Here is a 19,566-nt window from a genome sequence, read left to right on the forward strand (position 1 = left end):
GACCAGACTGCAACCACCACTTTTGACCAGACTGCAACCACCACTTTTGACCAGACTGCAACAGCACTCTCACCAACAGGTTTTTTCCCTCTCCTTTTACTTTGGACTCCGGGGGCCCAAAGAACACCACTCTGTTCATGCCCCAAGGTGCTGGGTTATACACTTGGGTTTTGTGGGTTAAAACCAATTGTTTGTCTGTATAATCGTACTTATTGTATTATTTTATTAAATTGTTATTCTGATTTATAATCTCTCTTCTGAGTTGAGTTTGTTTCCCCTGCTGGTTTACCTTTAAACCAGCACAACCTTCCACTAGACCAGGCTGCTCTATATAGATTAAAAAGCTTTACTTGTTTAGTTGACTCTGTAACCAGTTCCAGAAGTCTCTCCACTGCAGTGCGTAAACGATGACAAATTTTCAGTATCATTTCTTCATTTTCACATGCCAATTCTGGCTTTGCAAAAACACTTTCACATAAGTATTGGCTCAACTCAGACCCCTCATCAGCCCCTGGAGACAGCTGGTTGTGTTCTGTGAGAGTTTCATCAAGCAGCTCCTCTACTGAAAACAAGCAAGCTGTTTAAAAACACACACACAAAAAAAAAGACAGCTAGCAACAAAACCAGTCACTCAGATAACAACTGACATCAGACAGTGATCTTGGTTGGTCCTGGAGATGTACAAGGTAAACCTCAGACACATCAACAACTCAATGTCAAAAAATCACCAGGGTTTTTCACAACATTTGGGATTATTATTCTGTACATCAGGACCTGAAACTCCGTATTCACCAAGGCCATAATCCACTCAGGCTTTTCCAACAACGTTTTAGTAGTTGCACTATTAAAAGAACCAAATTGAGACAACATTGATAGGCACTGTCTTAAGTGTGGAGCAGCTTTGAAAGACACAGAAACATTGCAACAAGAGATATCCTCTCTCTTAACTTCATCCATACAAAAGGAAAGGAAAAGGCAGTTTTCAAGAACATGAGTTGCTGATGTATCCAGGTTTGCAGATTTGGACTCACCTTTCTCTAGATGGTTTTCTCTGGCTTTGAAATATTGTATAAATCCCATTTCTTCCACAATAGTGTGAGCTTCTCTAGAATCTCCAGAAGCCAGGTTGTCATCAAGGCAAAGACCAATCTTGCTACAGATAAGGTCCTCAATAGCTATTGTGGCCTTCACCAGTTCCATAAGCAACTTCAAAACCTGCTGATAAGATTCTCGCAGTTTTTCCCTAGAACAAAAGCACATCCAACACTTCAAAAATTGCATGCACTTGATTTGAAAGACACTCTGAACCTACTGAAAAGCTGACAGTCTAAAATGGGTATTTTGCCATAGTTTGACAGTTATCAGCAAAGATGATTCAGGTGACTCACAAAAAACCCCAGGTAATTGTCGAAGAGCTGGCTCAGCAAAACACCTTTGTTTTCTCCACAGGCAGATCATACTGCAATCCCAAGCATCTGAGTCTTCCACATCCATGGAAGCACCAGCAAGGAGTATACATCTACTACTATAGTATCAGTGACATCAAAATAACTAGGGGTGCTCTGGTAGAGCTGACAACAAAAATCGTATTTATGAAAACATTTTAGTTTTAAGCAAAACAGTAAGCCAGTTTCCTAAAGATGAGAGAGAGGGAATTCTTCTTAAAGCTTATTCAGCATGACAGCTTCTCCAATCCACATATTCCCATGACACATCAAAACAATCCACATATTCCCATGACACATCAAAACAATCCACATTGCACTGAGAGGTTTTGTGAACAAGAGGCTTTCTCCATTTCTTCGATTTTTCCAAGATGAGAGACAGTGGAAATCCCAAAACGCCAAAATCAGCACCAGACTGCACAAAAAAGAGTAAGAAAAGAACCCCTTGCCAGATAGGTTGGTAATTTTAAAAAAACTTGAAAAAATTTGCAAATAAAACTAGCATATCATCCTAAACTATTAATTTGAGCTGGCTTAATTTTGCCTGATTATTGATTTCTTTATGAGAAGTGAGAAAACAAGCAAACAAAAAAACCCCAAGCAGTAAACATTATGTAACCAAAGCTGAACAAACCTTTCCTCCTTGGATTGCTCAATATCAGATCTCAACAAGGCTACCAAATTCCCTCCTTCTTGGTTTTCCCTGTCCTGCTGCTGAAGGAGTGTCTCCAGTTCAGAGTTGGTCTCCTCTATTTCATGCTTTAAAGACTCCACTTTCTTCTCCAGCTGTGGAAATGCAGTGACAATGCAACAAAGTCTATCATTTTGCCTAAACTTTGTTTTATAAACCCTACCTGAAAACAAGTTTCTGGAAAAATTACTTATCTCCTCATATTAGTATGCTCAGATGACACCTTTATCCAATTAAAATGTATGCATATAAAAATAAAAATACATGTATGTATGTATATACCCACCCCCTACTTCCAGATTTTGCTGCCAAACAAATTAGTGGCATTTTGTTAGAAACTCTGTCTCATAAGTAAACAAAAACAAATAAGTCAAAATATCTATTGGGGAGGAAACTGAAAGGAAAGAAAAGCATTCTGCTCCAGTGCCAACCTTCTGACACCTCATCAAATCCTGCAAGAAGAGTTGGAATCAATAATGCATTGCCAGTTGGGAAATTCTCAAGTGTTACTCCTGTTTTTTCCCCTAAACAGGAAGGTCCAACAAAACAGTTTAATATACCACAAGAATTATACATGCAGTCCTTCAATATACACCTTAAGAAGGAAGAGATCACTGTGTTAAAAAAACCAACCCCAAAAGCACATTTAAAATCTAGGTTTAAGATATTTTCCACACACCTGGATAATTACTGCTGTCTTTTCCTGCAGCTGGACTGATAACATCTCTTGCTCCTTTTGGTGAGCAGCCTGTGCCTTCTCTCTCTCCTGAATCAACATCTGCTCCTTGTCATGTAGTGATGCCTTTTTTTCAGCTTCAAATTCATCCTGTAGAAATCACATACACTTTGATTTACAGAGAGAGAAAAGAAAACCCCCAAAACCACAAACACTACCACAATCCTCCCAGAAAAATCCCAATCAAATATACCCCCTACTTTTTTTGTACTCTTCAGAAGTACACACTTTACCTCCTGGATTAACCAGCAGTGACTTACACAGTCAACACCCCCAGTCAACAAAATCATGCTCAAATCATGATCAAAATCAAGAACAGTGTGGCCAGCAGAACCAGGGCAGTGATTATCCCTCTGTACTCAGCATTGCTGAGGCTGCGCCTTGAGTCCTCTGTCCAGTTCTGGGTCCCTCACTACAAAAAAGACATTGAGGTGCAAGTCCAGAGAAGAGCAACGGAGCTGGGGAAGGGTCTGGAGGGTAAGTCCTGTGAGGAGCAGCTGAGAGAGCTGGGGGTGTTTAGCCTGGAGAAGAGGAGGCTCAGGGGAGACCTTGTCATCCTCTTCGAGTACCTGAAAGGAGGTTGTAGTCAGGTGGGGTCAGGATCTGCTCCCAGGGAACAAGGGACAGGACAAGAAGAAACGGCCTCAAGCTGTACTAGGGGATGTTCAGGTTGGACATCAGGAGCAATTTCTTCACAGAAAGGGTTTTCAGGCTTTCACAGAAGGGACTGCCCACGTTAGTGATGGAGTCCCCATTCCTGGAGGCGTTTAAGAACAATTGGATGTGGCACTCAGTCCTCTGAGTTGACAAGGTGGGGATCAGGCACAGAGTAGACTCAAATTATCTTGGAGGTCTTTTCAAACCTACATGATTCTGTGAAAGCACTCTGAAGGCAGGGATTATTAGACATTGCCCACTCCTGCATCAGCAAATAGGGGAGGTGAAACAAGGTCCTGCTATCCCTTTCCAAACAGAATCATAGAATACTTTCGGTTGGAAAAGCACTCCAAGATCACAAAATGCAACCATTAACCCAGCACTCCCAAGCCCACCACTAAACCAAGTCTCTAAGTACCACATCCATGCTTTTTTTGAACATTTCCAGGAATGATGATTCCACACTGCCCTGGGCAGCCTGTTCCAATGCCTGACCACTCTTTCAGTGAAGAAATTTTCCTTTATACCCAATCTAATTCTCCCCTGGTGCAACTTGAGGCCATTTCCCCTGGTCCTGTCACTTGTTACCTGGGAGAAGAGGCTGATCTCCACCTCCTGTCTACACGTTCCTCTCAGGGAGTTGTAGGGAGTGAGAAGGTCCCCCCAACCCTCCTTTTCTCCAGGCTGAACACCTCCAGCCAATCCTCAGAGGACTTGTGATCCAGACCCTTCCCCACCTCCTTTGCCCTTCTCTGAACATGCTGAAGAGGCTGAGCTAAGAGGCTAAAAGGAACCCGGATTAGTGATTGTTTCTGCAATACCAGAATTGGGAAATGATCACAGTATAAAAAAAACTCTGGCAATTTTGTCTATGAACACCAATGCATTCCAAGGTGATAGCCAACTATTTCTTACACTGGTAAGTCAAGAAAACAGTTATTTCCCAGAGCAAGAAATAAGACTTCAGAGCAGAGCACATGTAGTCACCTGATCCTTTGCAGAAGACTGAGCCAGTCCTTGCACTGTACTTAGCAGTTAAGAAGGTAAAAAGTGAACTGACACAAAGGAGTAGGAGGACTTTCCTTGACCTAGAACACTGAATTTGCAGACAGTCTCTGAAACAGCCTGCCTGTTATTCTCAGATCCACTTAAAGTATATCAGACCATAGAGGGGAATTCTGAATACTAGAAATCTGCTAGGTAAGGCAGAGGGAAGGAAAGAAGGAAACTGGCTGGCATGAAGACAACTGCATAAATGAGCACAGGGTAGTGGGCAGGGGAGGACTTGTAAAAATATGTATCAGCACACAATGCAGCTCAGCCTGACATTCCAGATAGATCCAGCCAGTCTCTTCTGACACAAAACACCAGTCATTAAGCTCATGTGGGGGGAATCCATAGACAGTTGAACCAGCAGGAGAATTAGTCCTGGCAAAACTTCAACAAAAAGTGAGGTTTCTGGTGTCCCGAATGCTAATTAGGGCAGCATGAGAGAGAGAAAAGCAGGGACCACTTCTGGAGTATCTGCATAACACTCAGTCTGGTCCCAGCTTCTGTGAGCTGAAGGCTGGGGTTCAGCTGAGGACAGCAATGTCAAATACACCTGCAGCAGTTTTTCAGGACGTGCTTGTGTCCTCTGTTTCAAAAGAGAGCTGCACCAGACAGAGGGAAGTCAAAGAATGGTCAGGACTACACAGAGGTCAGAGGCAGGAAACATCTTGAAGATGCTTATCATGATGGAAGTTTAGAACTCAAATGATGAATCCGTGAAAGCAGAGATTAACAACAACAAATATCTCACACATAAAGAGCTCACTGTCATCACAGACTTAGTAAAAGCTTAGATAACACTGAATATGTTTTTGCCAAACACACAAGAGTACAGTAGACACAGGATGACAGGCCAAGGGCAAAGTCTCTGCAGACACCAAGAAGAAAATGTCTCAAATGACAAATGGAACATGTACACAAGGAATGTTGCTTAGAGCAAATATTTTCCACTGATTTTTTGGTTTTGTTTGAAGGACACCATTTCATATCCAATTCAGAACCTGAAAATAACCCTGTAGTAAATACAACTGCTCACATCACACTACTTTATTTCCAATGCTACCTTTCTAGTTCTAACATAATGAAGCAAGGAAAAGATTTAACTCAGCGTCATTTTAGACACTGAAGAACAGAAATTTACACCAGTTGGTCTTTTTCAGCAGAACACTCTCCCAGTGCATATTCAGAAGTGCATTTTCACCAGAGCCTACCTTCAGCTGTGCAATCTGCTGTTCCAGCAGCACTTCTGACTGACACTTCAACAGCTCAATCTCCTCCTGGAACTGAAGCTGCTGCTTCAATTTTACCTCCTCAAACTGCGCCAGAAGAGCTTTCCTCACAGATTCTACTTCAGAGGCCGATGCAGAAGCATACAGCTGTAGACAAGTAAGGAATATAAAGTATTTTAGACCATAGTATTAGAATTAGGGAAAAAATAAAACCAAACTAAACCCATCAAGCTCAACCAAATTCTTAAAAGCATGTTCACAATCCTCAAGGTCATACAGGGCTTCTTTCTATCATCATGCTGAGTACAGAAAAAAGAAAGCTGATAAAAATAGATAAGAAGCAACTAGGCATTAGGTATCAACCCTGTATTCACAAGAATATCAGATCAGACTAATAAAGTATTCCTTATTCTTTCCAACAGATACTTCCCCAAGAGAAATTCAAAGAAATAAGGAGGAAAGAGGAGGAGAGAAACACAGGGAGAGCATATTTTGTTAAGAAGTGATTTCTCTTGTTCAAATGGGAACAAACAGTACACAGCTATATTTAATGCAATTATCCTATGAGATACAACAGAGAAAGGTTTGAGGATTTTTTCATTCATTTGGGGTTTTTTGCTTATTATTCTAAGAAGTAGTCATCAGAATGGTCATAAATCCTCTTTCTAGGATGAAGAACTTAAAGACTGAGCAACCATTAGAACCTCCCAGAAAACTAACAAAACTACCTTCCTAGGCAATCTATTCTTCCAAAAGTGATTTGAGAGTTATTTGGAACACTATCCAACTTTCAAATTAGTAAGTGAAAAAGCCAAAGTTAATTGTATTTTAACATATTTTTCGTGGTTATAGCTGGATAAAGCTCATTTTCTTTGTGACTTTGCCTACTACATGAATGTAACATATAACACAGGAAAGTGAAAAGTCTTCATCACTCATGGCTGCTTGCATGCACAGAAGTCAGACTGAATGAACAGAAGATCTTAATTCCATTTTGATGCTTAAAGAGAACTTAGCGTGATAATCAATCTTTTTAGCATTCAGTATCAAAGTAAACATCAAGCTTATACATAAACATTCCTAACAAGAAGAAATGGCAAAGCTTTAAGAGCAAATAGGAATATTTCTCAACCTCACTGAGAAATCACATTTGGAAAAGTAGTACCTACTATAATTTCTCTAAGAAAAGAAGAAATCAGTGTTAGAAGAAATAAATGTTAGCAAAGAATTTTTACTTAAAAAGCAGTTGCTTTCCACAAATGGTTAATGACCTAAATTATTCCCTACTCCATCATGGTCAGTCTTCATGAACGAAAAATTGGGAAAGGTCTTTACCCTTCGAGCCTGCGCAGTGGATTTTTTTGGTGAGACACAGTGTGCGCTGAACTGAGCCCACCCTTTAATCCTAAGGTTCATCTGCCGGGGCCGAGCGAGCTCGGACGGTGGCAGCGAGGTCCTCAGGACATAGGTTTGTTTAGAGTGACCTCCTCTTAGATGGATGGCCTTACAGGGCTGATGAGCTCCATCTGCCCGGAGGAGTTCCCTGACCGGGAATCGAACCCAGGCTGCGGTGGTGAGAGTGTTGCATCCTAACCACTAGACCACCAGGGGTCCCTAGTTTTAAATCAAAATGGCAGCTTTAAAATTTTGAATTAAATATGACAGGATCTCAAAAGAAAGCAAGCTCAGCCCAGTCCCATAAAGAGAGTACTGCAAACACGGGTTTAATTTAAAAAAAAAAAAAAATAAGTCTAATACACACATACAAATTCCCTTAAGTCCTTTCAGATAAAGCAAGGCCTAAAAATGTTAAATTTGTCTCTTTATATCTACTGGCACTATTAAAAAACCCCCAGAAGCATCTTATTTCTCAGGTTAATAAAACCTGAATTTAATTTAAGATAAAGCATGGATTATTTTGGTTTTAGGTATTAGCGACATTCTGACCTCTTGCTCATGTTCATGCTGTGCTTTTAGTTTCCCCAGTTCTTCTTCCAGCTCCCTGGAGTATTCCTCCTTATGTTTCCTAATTTCTGCCTCATGAAGATCCTGAAGCTCTTGGAGTGCCTTTCTGTGCTTTTCCTCCATATGCAATACTTCCTCACGCAACAGATCCAGAGCCAGACATTTTTCTTCTTCCAGCAACTGCCTTTGATTTTGAAGAGCTATGTTCAAATCATCCTGTGTAAGCATTAATTAAAAAAGGGGAGGGGGGGAAAGAAATCATTACAAATATCTTTGCAACCTCTTTGTACAACACATGTCCCGCTTCTCCTCCTGTATCAAAGCTTTTCTAAGTAAACAGGAACAATACTGCCTTGTGAATGATGAGCACACATACATATACATACCCTTTACAGCATTTAAATGGGTTTATTTTTCTTGTCTACTAAAAGTTTTGTAAATCCCTTACTTATTAGGGAGGATCTTTAGATTCCTAGAGATGTGGATTAACCTCCAAGATTACATTTATTTTTTTCTAATCACCTTCTGAAGAATTAAACGGTAACTCTGTCAGAGAGAGAAACTCTGAACCACAAAATGGAGACTTTCGGGTCTGAATTCTGCTGAAAGATTTACCTCATTTGTACCTTTTCCACACATTGAGATACAAAACTCATTAGAGTGAGCATTTGGGGCAGGAGGCAACAGATTAGCTTAATTTTCAGCTGGAGTTTCCTATTTCAGCTCTCAATGTGGCCACACACAAGTGTCAGTGCTAGCACAAAGAGGGCATAGAAACGTACCCTGAGAACTAGGGAAAAGGTGATCCCACACAATGTACCACGAAATTTCACCTTCTATGCCAGGTTTTCTTTCTGACTCACCTTATGAGCTTCTTCTGCTTCAACAGCCATGGCTTTAAGCTTTTCCATATGAACAGTAGCTAGCTCAATTTTCAAATTATTCTGGGAAAGCTGAAGTTCTTCAGCATGCTTTAATTTCAGCATCTCAATCTCCTGGACCAGGTGTGCTTGATGCAGTTTATCCTGTTCTTGGAGCTGTTCCATGTGCTGCAGTTGTAGCTTCTCCAAAGCCTGACTATGTTCATCTCTTATATTCTGAATTTCAGACAGATAGGACGACTCCAAGGAATCCAGATTTGATAAGTGCTTAGCCTCCAGTTCATCAATTTGGGCCTGATGCTTTGTCTGTAGTTCAGCAACACAACCTTCAAGCTGAATCTGCTGTTTACTTTCCAGTGTAGATTTAAGAGTCTCAATTTCAGCTTGGTGTTTTGTTTGAAAATCAGCTGTCAGAGACAAAATTTGCTGCTTATGCTTCTCCTGTAGGTGCTGACTTTGGAGTTCCAGCTCATACACATGTTTCTTTTTCAGCTCTTGGAGAAGAATCTCTTGCTCAGTTGTGAATTTCTGAGTCGTAGCTTTGTGTTCCTCCATAAACCTGTATTATTTCCAAGAAAGTTAAGAAACTATTGTCAAAAAGGCACTGCTTGGGGTTTTTTTTAATAATTGAAGTAATAAATAAAGATCAAAGGAAAATAAATAGATCCTACTTTGCCTCCACAAGTTTTCCTTTATGCTCAAATACAGAACTAAATTCAAAGCAAGCCACAACAACGATTTCATAGCCACATAATTAAAGGTTTCTGCAATGTCACTTGGTAGTACCTGGTTATTGCTCGAGGGACCCCTATTAACTTACTAAAACTAAAACACTGTCACATGAGAGCATCTAGGACATGGTATATACATTGCTACCTCTCAAATATGTTGCCTTCAAGGCACCAGCATAACAAACACCTCTAAAAACTTCTGCTAAAGACAGACATAAAACCACCATGGAAGCATTATGTGGGATACGTGGGGGCTCCTCCAAACTCATCTCTCTGAGGTCTGCTCAAAGTTTGATGCAGAAAATTAACTGTCCAAAGTGCTGCCACTTGCTGTAATCAGTAACTATGGTATTTCTGGATGCAGACACCAATAACTAAAGAGCAATCAATTATTTAAAAGTTAAGTTTCTGCTCTCAGTGTTTTCTTACTGTCATTATTTCTCCAATCTTGTTCTGTGAGCATGTGTTTGGGGAGGAAAGAAGGGATATATTTGAAGCAATGCATGCAGATACAAACATGTGGTTGCTTGAATATTTTCTGTAATACACTTTACAAAACAGGTGCAGGAAAGGGAAGAAAACCAGCAATTCCAGCCTTCACATCTAACCAGAACTAAAGAATACCAGAGGGGGCCATATCAACCTCAGCATTCAGTAGTTAGTACAAGCTTCATTCACCACAAAAAGCTTGCTCAAATTCATTTGAATTGTTTGAAAATATTTAGAGAATTTTTCTACTTATATGTCCTGTCACACTTCCTGTCTTCAAAGCCTGGTATATGATTTTCAGCTGTGTGTTGTACTCTTAACAGGTAGAACTTGACTATGTTTTCTCTGCTAGACTAGATGAAATGCATTTACATAAAGCAAAATTATAGAGCAAGCCATAATAGACAGCATTCCTGTTCCTTGGGACAGCAAGCCTTACATATGTAAGTTAGTTAGTGCCATCAAGTGACAAATCTACACCACTACCACTCATTAAGTTTAAAATAAGAAAAAGTAACCGTAACAACGAGTGAACCGGTAAGGGAAACTGCTCACACACTCTGGACTTACTTGTTTTGTGCTTCCATAAGTTTCAGTGCACATTCTTCCTGCAGACACAGTGTGGCCTTTTCCATTTCCTTTGCCATGAGGGCTTTGGCTGCCTGCAGGTCAGCCTCGTGCTGCTGCTGGGCTTTCTGCGCAGCCTGCGCACTCGCAAGGCTGTCCTCCAGCTGCTGCAAGTTGTTTTGCTGCTCCTTCACCAGCTTCTCCAGTTCCAGAATTCTGGCAGCTTGGTGATCTCGAAGTTGATTCATTTCAGCTTCACGAAGACCAAACTCTTTTTGCAAACTCTGCTTCTCAGATTCTGCTCTGTTTTGCAGCTCGACGCGCAGCAGTGATAACTTCTCTTCTGCTTGGATTCTCTGGGCCTCACTTTCGCATTGCCATTTCTTCTCTTTTTCTTTGTACATAGTCTCTATTTTCTGGACTTCTTCTCTGGCTTCTCTTAACTTATTCTTGTGATCCTCACCAATTTCGTATTTTACCTGTGAATGCAGTTATTAAAAAAAAAATTAATAAAACACCAAAACCAAACTGAAGTGCATGAAGTGAACATTCTCACGCATTTAAAGTCCTGGAGAGATTCAATTCTTGTAGTGAAGTAACCCTTCCTAATAAAAGTAAGGCTGAAATGGCAATTTATGAATTGACATGCATTAAATTGAATGCATTTTTGAGAAATAATTGGGGTAAGGAAGATAAGAAAAAACTAAGGCAAAATTCTAGCATTAATATGGTACTCTACATTGTTTTCTCTTGAGGTCACTTATCTTCTTTTCAGGAATTCAACTTATACAGTTATGGGTACCTTAGGTATTTATATTGGGTATGAATAAAATTCTCTTTTAAACTTCTCCTTCTACATTCCAGTGGTATTTTCCATGTAGTGTCCAAGTTCATGACAAGGGCAGTTCTTGGACATAACACAAAAGCCACATAAAAAGCATGTAGCATAAAAACAGAAGCCAAAGCTTCTGAGCAAATGATTGTTCAATGAAAGAAGGCAAAAAAAAAAAAAAAAGACTTTCTCTGGTTTTCTTCATCATTTTTTAAGTCTGGAAAAGGATACACTTATCCATCTCTTTTTAAAAAGGGAGGAGAAGAAGACTTGAGAAATAAGAGCTTAATCTATCTAATTCTCATTAGCATTCAAATACTGCAACAAATTAAACAACTAATTAACATCCAGTTTAAGGTTATCCTCAGATGGGACAGCTGATTTAACCGGTAAGAGGGACGGTACTACGTAGGATTCTCTCAACTCTAAGACTTTGAACAGGAAGGTACAAGAGCTACACCAAAACAGACTTGTATTCCAACATTTGTGTGTATCCAGGCAAGTCCATTTAAAGCTGAAGCCACTGTCCCTAACCCAGGGACATTTAAAGGCAAGTGTTGCCTCTGCCTCCCTTGGCCCTCCCTACAGATCCGAGCTTGCCCAAATCTACGCCAAACAGTTCTGTAACACAAATTAACCTTTTCCATTTCTTCTTTCAGATGCTTCTCATTCTGCTCAGAAAAATCTTTCTGCTTTACAATCTCTTCCTTTAAGTGCTTTATTTCCTCTGAAAGCTCTGCAATACGCTGTTTCTCAGAGCTGAGGAGAGAGAGCTTGGCTTTGTGCTCCTCCTCCAGCACAGACACTCGCTCAGCCACCTCCATTTCAACCTGACATGCTGCATCATGAGCACTCTGGAGACGCAGTTTGGTGATCTCTGGAAAGAAAAAAAAAAGTAAAATAAAAACCCAAACCAGACAATGAAATGACATTCTGGAATTTATTTTATTTTAACAGATCCTGTTAATGCACAGAAATAAAGCTGCATATTGTCAGCTTTACCCAGGCTAACTACAGGACAACAAGAATCCCATATCAGGATGATTTTATACTCTGTTCTATTATATCACCACCTATGGAATTTATCAGTATCAACACACACAGAACAATCATAAATCCTGTGGCTGGTCCTCCCTCCTTATTTGCAACAGCCACAGGAGTTGACTTTCTTTTTGGGTAGTGTAACAGCAGATTTATGGAAGTTTCATCTCCTCTTTTGTACATACTATTTACATAAAGTATTTCCCCAAAAATTAGACAGGACAATCTCTAAACGTTCTAATTTAAGCAGTTTTGACATACTGTCTACTATTAAAAATAAATAAAGATAACTGCGAATTAAAAAACTGTACTGATCCTTTCAACCAACATACAGTTGAATTATAGTTATAACAATATGTGTTAATTAGCTAACCGTAAGTTATGGATTTTAAATCCAAGTGTTTGTGTAACAGTGCCCTTCTAGGCATCAAAAATGGAAAGCTGATCCTTTTACAGTTTTAGTAGTTTTTACTACAGAATAAACAACTTCAGATCACCACATCTTTGGAAGTACAACTCAACATGCCCATAAGTGCTCGATAATAACAAATTTAAACAGATAAATCTGTTCAAAGAAAAACATAAGCCACACAAGCAGCTTACCATTTTCCTTCCCACTCTATCAGACCATCCTACCTTTAAAATGTTCTTCTGAAAGCTGGGCACGGAGTTGCTCAAGTTCTAAACAATGCTTTCTCTTCATTGCCTCAATTTCTGTCATGCATTTATCTGACAGATCCATCTGCATTTTCATCAGGTCCTCTTTATACTGAAGTGCAAGGGAGGATCTTAAGGAATCTAATTCATGCCTGTGTTGTTCTTTAAGCTGTTGCTGCAGACAGGCAAGTTCTTCCTACAAGTAAAGGGTTAGGAAGAGATCTTTAGCTTTCAAGAAACCATGAAAGAAATCTGCCAATGAGAGGAAGGAAAATTCCTTTTTGAAACTTAGTCAACTTGAAACAAATTGAGCAAAGATGTCAAGATCTTAAATTACAACAAGGCGTACGAAAATAGGTGCATAAATGAAAGGGGGACCGAGCTAGCATCCTGGTCTGAAGAGAACAGACAGCAAAGAAAGGCACAGTTACTACCAGGACTATAGAGAAGAGAAACAACAATTCTGCACTTGTGTAGAAGAGCTTTGTAGATGAGTTCCTTACTCGTTACAGGATAAGCCAAAAAGCACATAAAACACATAAAATTACAGAACACTGTTTGATCTGTCCTGCTGGGCTGAGAACTATTTTAAGTCAATAAAATATACTTGTCAAAAATAATTAAGCCTTACTAAACGTCTGAAATTAATTAACTCTTTGTAAGAGCAAGGAATTAGACATCTATGTTCACACAGGTCATATAATGAACAACAGAACTTTCAGCATATCAAAATCCTACCTGATGCTGATTTAGCTGATCAAGTGCAACTCTTCTCTCTTTGTCAGCAGTATCTTCAAAAACTGTGACAGAAGAACTGAGAAAAGGGTTTTAAAGTTTTTAAGATTGTAACATGTCATGAATTGAGTTAAATTAACCTGATGACTTACAGTGTACTACCGAAAGTAGGGAAAACGCAACTACAACAACTGCTCAGGGTTGGGCCCTCATCACATCCCATCACTACGTTTCTAACTACCTAATGCTCAATCTCAGAATGTGTAGAGGCTAATATCCTCTTTAGTATTAAAAAAAATAAAATGGAAGCATGCTGTCATTGCATGAGATGAAAGGAAAAAGAATAGACCACCTGATGTCCCCTGCTTGATCTTGACTCATTTCCAACTCCGATAGTGAATAGTCCTTCAGTTCTTGCAGTCTCTGATGCAACAAAGTCAATTCTTCTCTGTAGTTTTCTTCAGCAACTCTTAACTTCTCCTCAAAATAAAGCCTCAGTTGTACCAGCTGAGCTTCATGCTCATTGTTTCTTTGCTGACGCTGCTGTTCAAACTCTTGTTTCAAACGCTCTATTTCCTTTACCTGTGATGCACGAGCCAGGAGCTGCTCTTTTAGCTCTGGAATGGAGGCAAAACCAACACAAGCACTAAGAACATGTATCTTTAGGCTAAGTAATTCTGTAAAGGTCAGATTTAGTTGCTGAATGTTGTGGTTTAGGAATGGTATCCCCCAATTTAGTACTCCCATTAAAAAGACCATGAGCTGCTCCCCTCTCCTCCCTCTCCAATGGGAGGCACAAAAGGGGTAAGATCATGGGTTGAGATCAGAACAATTTGCTGGAAACAGCAATGAGGTAAGAAAACTAACAGTAACAGCAACAATATTAATAACAAAAGTGTACAAAGGAGAGGATGATTCACATGGAAAACATGTTCATGGTGGACCTGGGGTCCACCATTAACAAATGGTGGGCAGCTTCCCCCTTCCACCACGTCCTTCTTCTCAGAAGCCAGAGAGTCCCTTCCCCCTGCCCACAGCAATGACCTGATGTGGTACAGAATAACCTCACAGCCTCCAGAATAACCTCCAGGCTCTGCCCCCTCACAGCTACTGAAAAAAATAATTCTGTCCTGGCTGGAACCAGGAAACTTAGACAGCAGCAAAAAGTTATCCCACAAGCTACGTAAGAAAATGAACTTCTGAAAGACAAAACATTCCTTCCTCTGAAGTCACATTCTCATTTACACCGCATTCAGAGAAACCATCCTCATGATGAGAATCAAAATTATCAGCAGACTGCTAGTCCTCCTCGTTTCCTGCAGCTCTAGTCTAGTAACATGCAGAGCCCTGCACTATTGCTTAAACTTCACACCTGCTTGTTGTAGCACCGAGAAGCAGTGAATTAGTCAAAGTCATTTAATTTGCTCCAGACAAAACTACCCAAACAGAACAAACTTTAGCACAAACTAAGCAGAAAAACAAAAATCACGAGAAATAAAAATAATAAAATCAATTCTGGATTACTTCACTAATGGTGAAGTAATGCTCATCGTGTGCACAAACAGAAGCTGAACTCACTGAATTAAGAAGAACCATCCAACAAAACAGGAATGCAGCAGAAAGCAGCTATCAAAGGCTGGTTCAGCAAGCTGCCCTCCTTCCAGGGAGCGAGGACAATGGTCAGCACTGCAGCCTATTCAACAGCCCTCTGAGAGCTTTCTTCCCCACCTTCTGTATTAAAGCAGCAGTAACATACCAGAAAGTTAAAAGGTGGGGGGAAAAAAAAAAGGACAAAAACCATGAAGAAGAGTTTTCCAGATAGCTCAACTTTCCAAATAACTACAGTTAGTTGAATCCCCAAAGAATCAGCTGAAGAGGGAACTGTATTTCAGGCAGAAAGAACTTGGTTTAATTCTTTGAAAAGAAAGAACTTGCTTGGAGAAAAGCAGCTGCTTATATTACACAAAAAGAGAAATTTTACAAATAGAAACAGAGGATGTCATCCAGGAGCAACACAGTTGACTGTCACACTGTGTTTTTTCTTGTAGCAAGCCGGAAAATGCACACTTGGAAGGAAAAAATTCTCACAATGAACATTCAAATAGAAAGAGTAAGAGAAGAAATAAGTGTTCAAGGTCAGGTTGGACCTGAGCAACCTGGTCTAGTGGAAGGTGTCTCTGCCCACGGCAAGGGGTTGGAATGAGAAGATCTTTAAGGTCCCTTCCAACACAAACCTCTCCATGACTCCACGATTCCATGAAGCAAGTCCATGGCTCAGGCCTGCTTCCAAAGGGAGCAGTTGCCAGGCACAGGGACCGGTGGAAGCGGAAATCAAGTGACAAGGAGGGACTGGTAACACCATCAATGAGATAGGTAAAGGAAGTCCAATCTGCCGTGGGTAGGTTTTGCCTAATCAGCAAAGTCTACTGGTACAAAATTAACCCCCCATAAAAGTGTTTAACAACTTTGAACTGACATGTCATTCTTACATCAGAGCAGTAATCCATGATCCAGCTGCTATGATTTGAATCCACCACCAGGAGTCTCCCATCAATCCAAATGCATTGTCAAATGATCACTCAAGTGAAGAACAGCAGAGCAAAACAAACACTAAGATCTCACACACCAAAAGAGAGATCCTCACCTGGACCACAGGCCTGCATTCTGGTCTCACCATCTTCAAGTAAGATGAAGAAACAGAAAGCGTCCAAAGAATGGGAATGTGAGTGATTAGAAACATGGAAAGACATTTGAAAGGTTAAAGATTAGGGCTACAGAGAAGAAATATTCCAGTAAATACTATAAAGTGCTATGTGCTATAATTCTGTAATATCAAAATAAAGTTATGAAATAGTCAAGCCTGGCTAGATAGAAATTCTTTTAATGTATGACCCAAACAAACAAACAATAACCTCACAAAACCCTAATATACTTCAAAAGCAATTTAGTTATATTATTCAGAAAATCTGAAATTGTATTTGAAGCACATTACGTGTGCCTTCTGTTTTAACTACCCCAGCAGAAGTCAAGAACCTCATGTCACAGTCTCAACACAAGGTGAACAGAGGCAGAGTCAAGGTTAACTCATGGTCTCTAGGTCTCTTATTTTTCTAAAAGTTCTTCTTTCATGTATTACATATCTCCTTGTGCACACATATGTGAGACATGTTCATCTTCATTTCAAGCAAAAACCTGTCACCTCCAATCACTACACTGCAAAACCGGTGGTTTTATTTAATACACCTAGATCTTGAAACAAATACAAATAGGAGCATGTTATTGCACTGACCAGATCTTCTCCAGTTTTTAACTACATTATACCTAATTTGACATTCCAATGAAAAATATTTGGTTTTCACTAAAGACTTTTACAGTGTGCAGGAAGGGAGTGGGAAGGGAAAGGAAAACCACAGGAGCAAGCTTTTCCCCACAGTCACACCATGCTTTTTGACAATGCAGAACCTGTCATCTGGCACTGACTCACCTCTCACTCCAGAAACAGACCACTGGGGTACAACCCACCGACACTGTGGTCTATCTGTGTGTTTCTGGTACATACTTAGAAGAATTTTGTGTCAATAATGTGTACTTCTGTGTGGAGAAGAGGCAAAAGATCAAATGTGTCAGTTTTGAACATACCACTTAGCTCCTGTCGGTTCGCTCGGGTACTGTCGAGCTGAGACCAAAGCTGCCGGATTTCTTCTTGTGACTGAGCCTGGAGTTGTTCATGCTTGACCTGAAGTTGGTTCAGCTACAGAAAACATGTTAAAAAAAAAACAACAAACCACAGCTTTTTAAACAATTCTGTTCTAATTGCTTATTTTATATGCAACAGAAATAGGTGTGGAAACACATAGTGGAAACACATAGTGACAACCAGGCTCTCAGCTCCTGACAGTATCACATACTCAGTAGTACTTAACTATTACACCCACTCCTCTGAGAGGGAGGAATTTGTTTCTGATGCTATATTTATCTTCACTGGCAAAAAATAAAGTGTTAGCTAGATAAAAACACAACACAAGAATGAGAAAATTAAGCATATAAATACAGAGGAAGAGACAGCACCTAATGGCCCAAAGGCAATTGCATTCCAGAGCTTTTGAACTCCTATGCTTCATGAGACGCATTTTGGTTTTTCAGTAACATCCCTAAATACAAGCAGGTCACCCAAATGATATGTATATGGTCTAGTTTTTGTTATGCAGAGTACTCAACCACTCTAAACAACTAAAGAAATGTAATTTACCTCCTTCTGAAGATTCTGTTCTTTTTCTAGGCTTTTCATCTTCATCTCTTCTAGGACATGGTTATGTTCAGCCTGCAGTTGTTCTTGTAATTTTGTAATGGCTAACTGGTGTTGCCTCTCCAGTTCTATACATTTTACTAAAATTAAAAATGAGTTCTGTTACTCCATCATCCTGGTTAATGAATAACCTGTCCAGCTTTTGTGCAACAAAAATACACGTGTATGTCTCTAGCCTGCATGTTAGCTTACAGGGAATCACAGAAATACTTCAATAGCAAAGTATTTGAAGGTCAAACATTTCCACGCGGTGTTTTCTAGTTCTCTGCATCCCACACTGTTGGTCGAGAGACAGTCAGTTTTCGAAACTTTTGTTCCATTGAGTTTTAACTATTCACAATCCAAACATGATTTTTTGTTAGAAGAAGCTTCTATTAATATTAATCAGAATATTGATTAATCCAGAAACTGTCAAAACTGGTTTTTGACGGGAAGCAAAACAGCACCTCCCTTTAATATGTTTCTACGTCATATTCTGTGGAAGTCAAAATACAACAATGCTACCTCGGTTTTAAAAAATTTTTCATTTACAACCTGTTTTCTAGACAGTCATGCCACCGTCCCAGCTTTTAAGTAACAGTACAAGCATATATCTTGTATTTGCTTTTATACATGTTGCAAAACACTCGACTGTGCCACTGTTCAGTAAAACAACTGCTTTCCAGACCACGGTACTTACTTTTAGACTGTTCATTTACCACAGAAAGAAGCCCCAGCTCTGCTCTGACTTTTTCTAAATCCATTTCCAGAGATTTCTGCAGTTCCATCATCTCGGTCTGATGTTTTTCACATAGCTCTTCACACGTGTTTTTTAAACGTGTGTCAGACTCTAATTCCCAGGCTCTTTTGAGGATCTAAAAGAGTAAGACAACATTATTAAAGTAAACATGTTTCATAAATTATTACTTTTTTTTTTCTCCATTTATTTGCCCTTTACAATAAATGTGTAGCAGATATGGGACTTGTACCAGCTCTTGTTTTCTGAAAGTAGCTTTACTGTTTCTTGTAGGAAGAACAGAATTTGTACCTCTAATGCCTGGAGACGTGCCTCTTCCATTTCCAATTCTATTTTCTTTCTCTGGTCAACTGTGAAATAAAATATTTATTAATAAATTTACATAAAATGTTATGATTAAATGATAAGTAGAAATACGATGAGATTACAATTTTCAGCATCAGATTCAAGGACTTAAATAGGCAGGCACACAGCAGGGTAAGGTGCTGGGTTCTATCCAAACCTGCTGTTCTGTTATATCCCAGTAATTTACTTTCATTTTAGAAAACAAGCATCTAGCCGTTACAGCTGCAAAGACAATTCAGAAGGTAAAGTTCAGTTTATTTAGCAAAGCCTGCTTAGCTCTACAGAGAACATGTTACTAAAAGAAAATAAAATCCTAAAGATAGGAATTCAATGATGCCATTTTAGCGTTTCCCTGTACATCACTACGATCACAGAATCGTCTCCAGGGACACAGCAGGAGTAGCAGGCAGCAAATATCAAATTTCTTCTATGAATGCCTAGGAAACAAATTGCAAGACAGATGCCATTATCTG

The 19,566-nt window shown here is 39.6% G+C and overlaps 1 protein-coding gene across 13 annotated transcripts in view; it reads right to left on the reverse strand.

Moving 5' to 3' along the window:
- Positions 1 to 19,566, reverse strand: part of PCNT (pericentrin) — a 78,683-nt gene that overhangs the window by 42,105 nt on the left and 17,012 nt on the right. For 7 of the 13 annotated variants that reach the window (XM_027666174.1, XM_027666177.1, XM_027666173.1 and 4 more), the window contains exons 11-27: positions 19,040 to 19,098; positions 18,692 to 18,866; positions 17,956 to 18,092; positions 17,346 to 17,457; positions 16,351 to 16,383; positions 14,059 to 14,323; positions 13,710 to 13,785; positions 12,951 to 13,167; positions 11,912 to 12,150; positions 10,445 to 10,920; positions 8,637 to 9,213; positions 7,756 to 7,989; positions 5,791 to 5,955; positions 2,816 to 2,962; positions 2,080 to 2,231; positions 1,032 to 1,243; positions 351 to 577 (exon numbers count right to left, since the gene is read on the reverse strand). In XM_027666174.1, the coding sequence (XP_027521975.1) occupies positions 351 to 577; positions 1,032 to 1,243; positions 2,080 to 2,231; positions 2,816 to 2,962; positions 5,791 to 5,955; positions 7,756 to 7,989; positions 8,637 to 9,213; positions 10,445 to 10,920; positions 11,912 to 12,150; positions 12,951 to 13,167; positions 13,710 to 13,785; positions 14,059 to 14,323; positions 16,351 to 16,383; positions 17,346 to 17,457; positions 17,956 to 18,092; positions 18,692 to 18,866; positions 19,040 to 19,098 (3,503 nt within the window). The remainder of the gene's footprint in view (positions 1 to 350; positions 578 to 1,031; positions 1,244 to 2,079; positions 2,232 to 2,815; positions 2,963 to 5,790; positions 5,956 to 7,755; positions 7,990 to 8,636; positions 9,214 to 10,444; positions 10,921 to 11,911; positions 12,151 to 12,950; positions 13,168 to 13,709; positions 13,786 to 14,058; positions 14,324 to 16,350; positions 16,384 to 17,345; positions 17,458 to 17,955; positions 18,093 to 18,691; positions 18,867 to 19,039; positions 19,099 to 19,566) is intronic. The other 6 variants (XM_027666180.1, XM_027666178.1, XM_027666167.1 and 3 more) reach the window with 3 other exon arrangements.

This window comes from Corapipo altera, unplaced genomic scaffold (assembly GCF_003945725.1).
Source record: "Corapipo altera isolate COAL_440 unplaced genomic scaffold, ASM394572v1 81, whole genome shotgun sequence".
NCBI lineage: Eukaryota > Metazoa > Chordata > Aves > Passeriformes > Pipridae > Corapipo > Corapipo altera.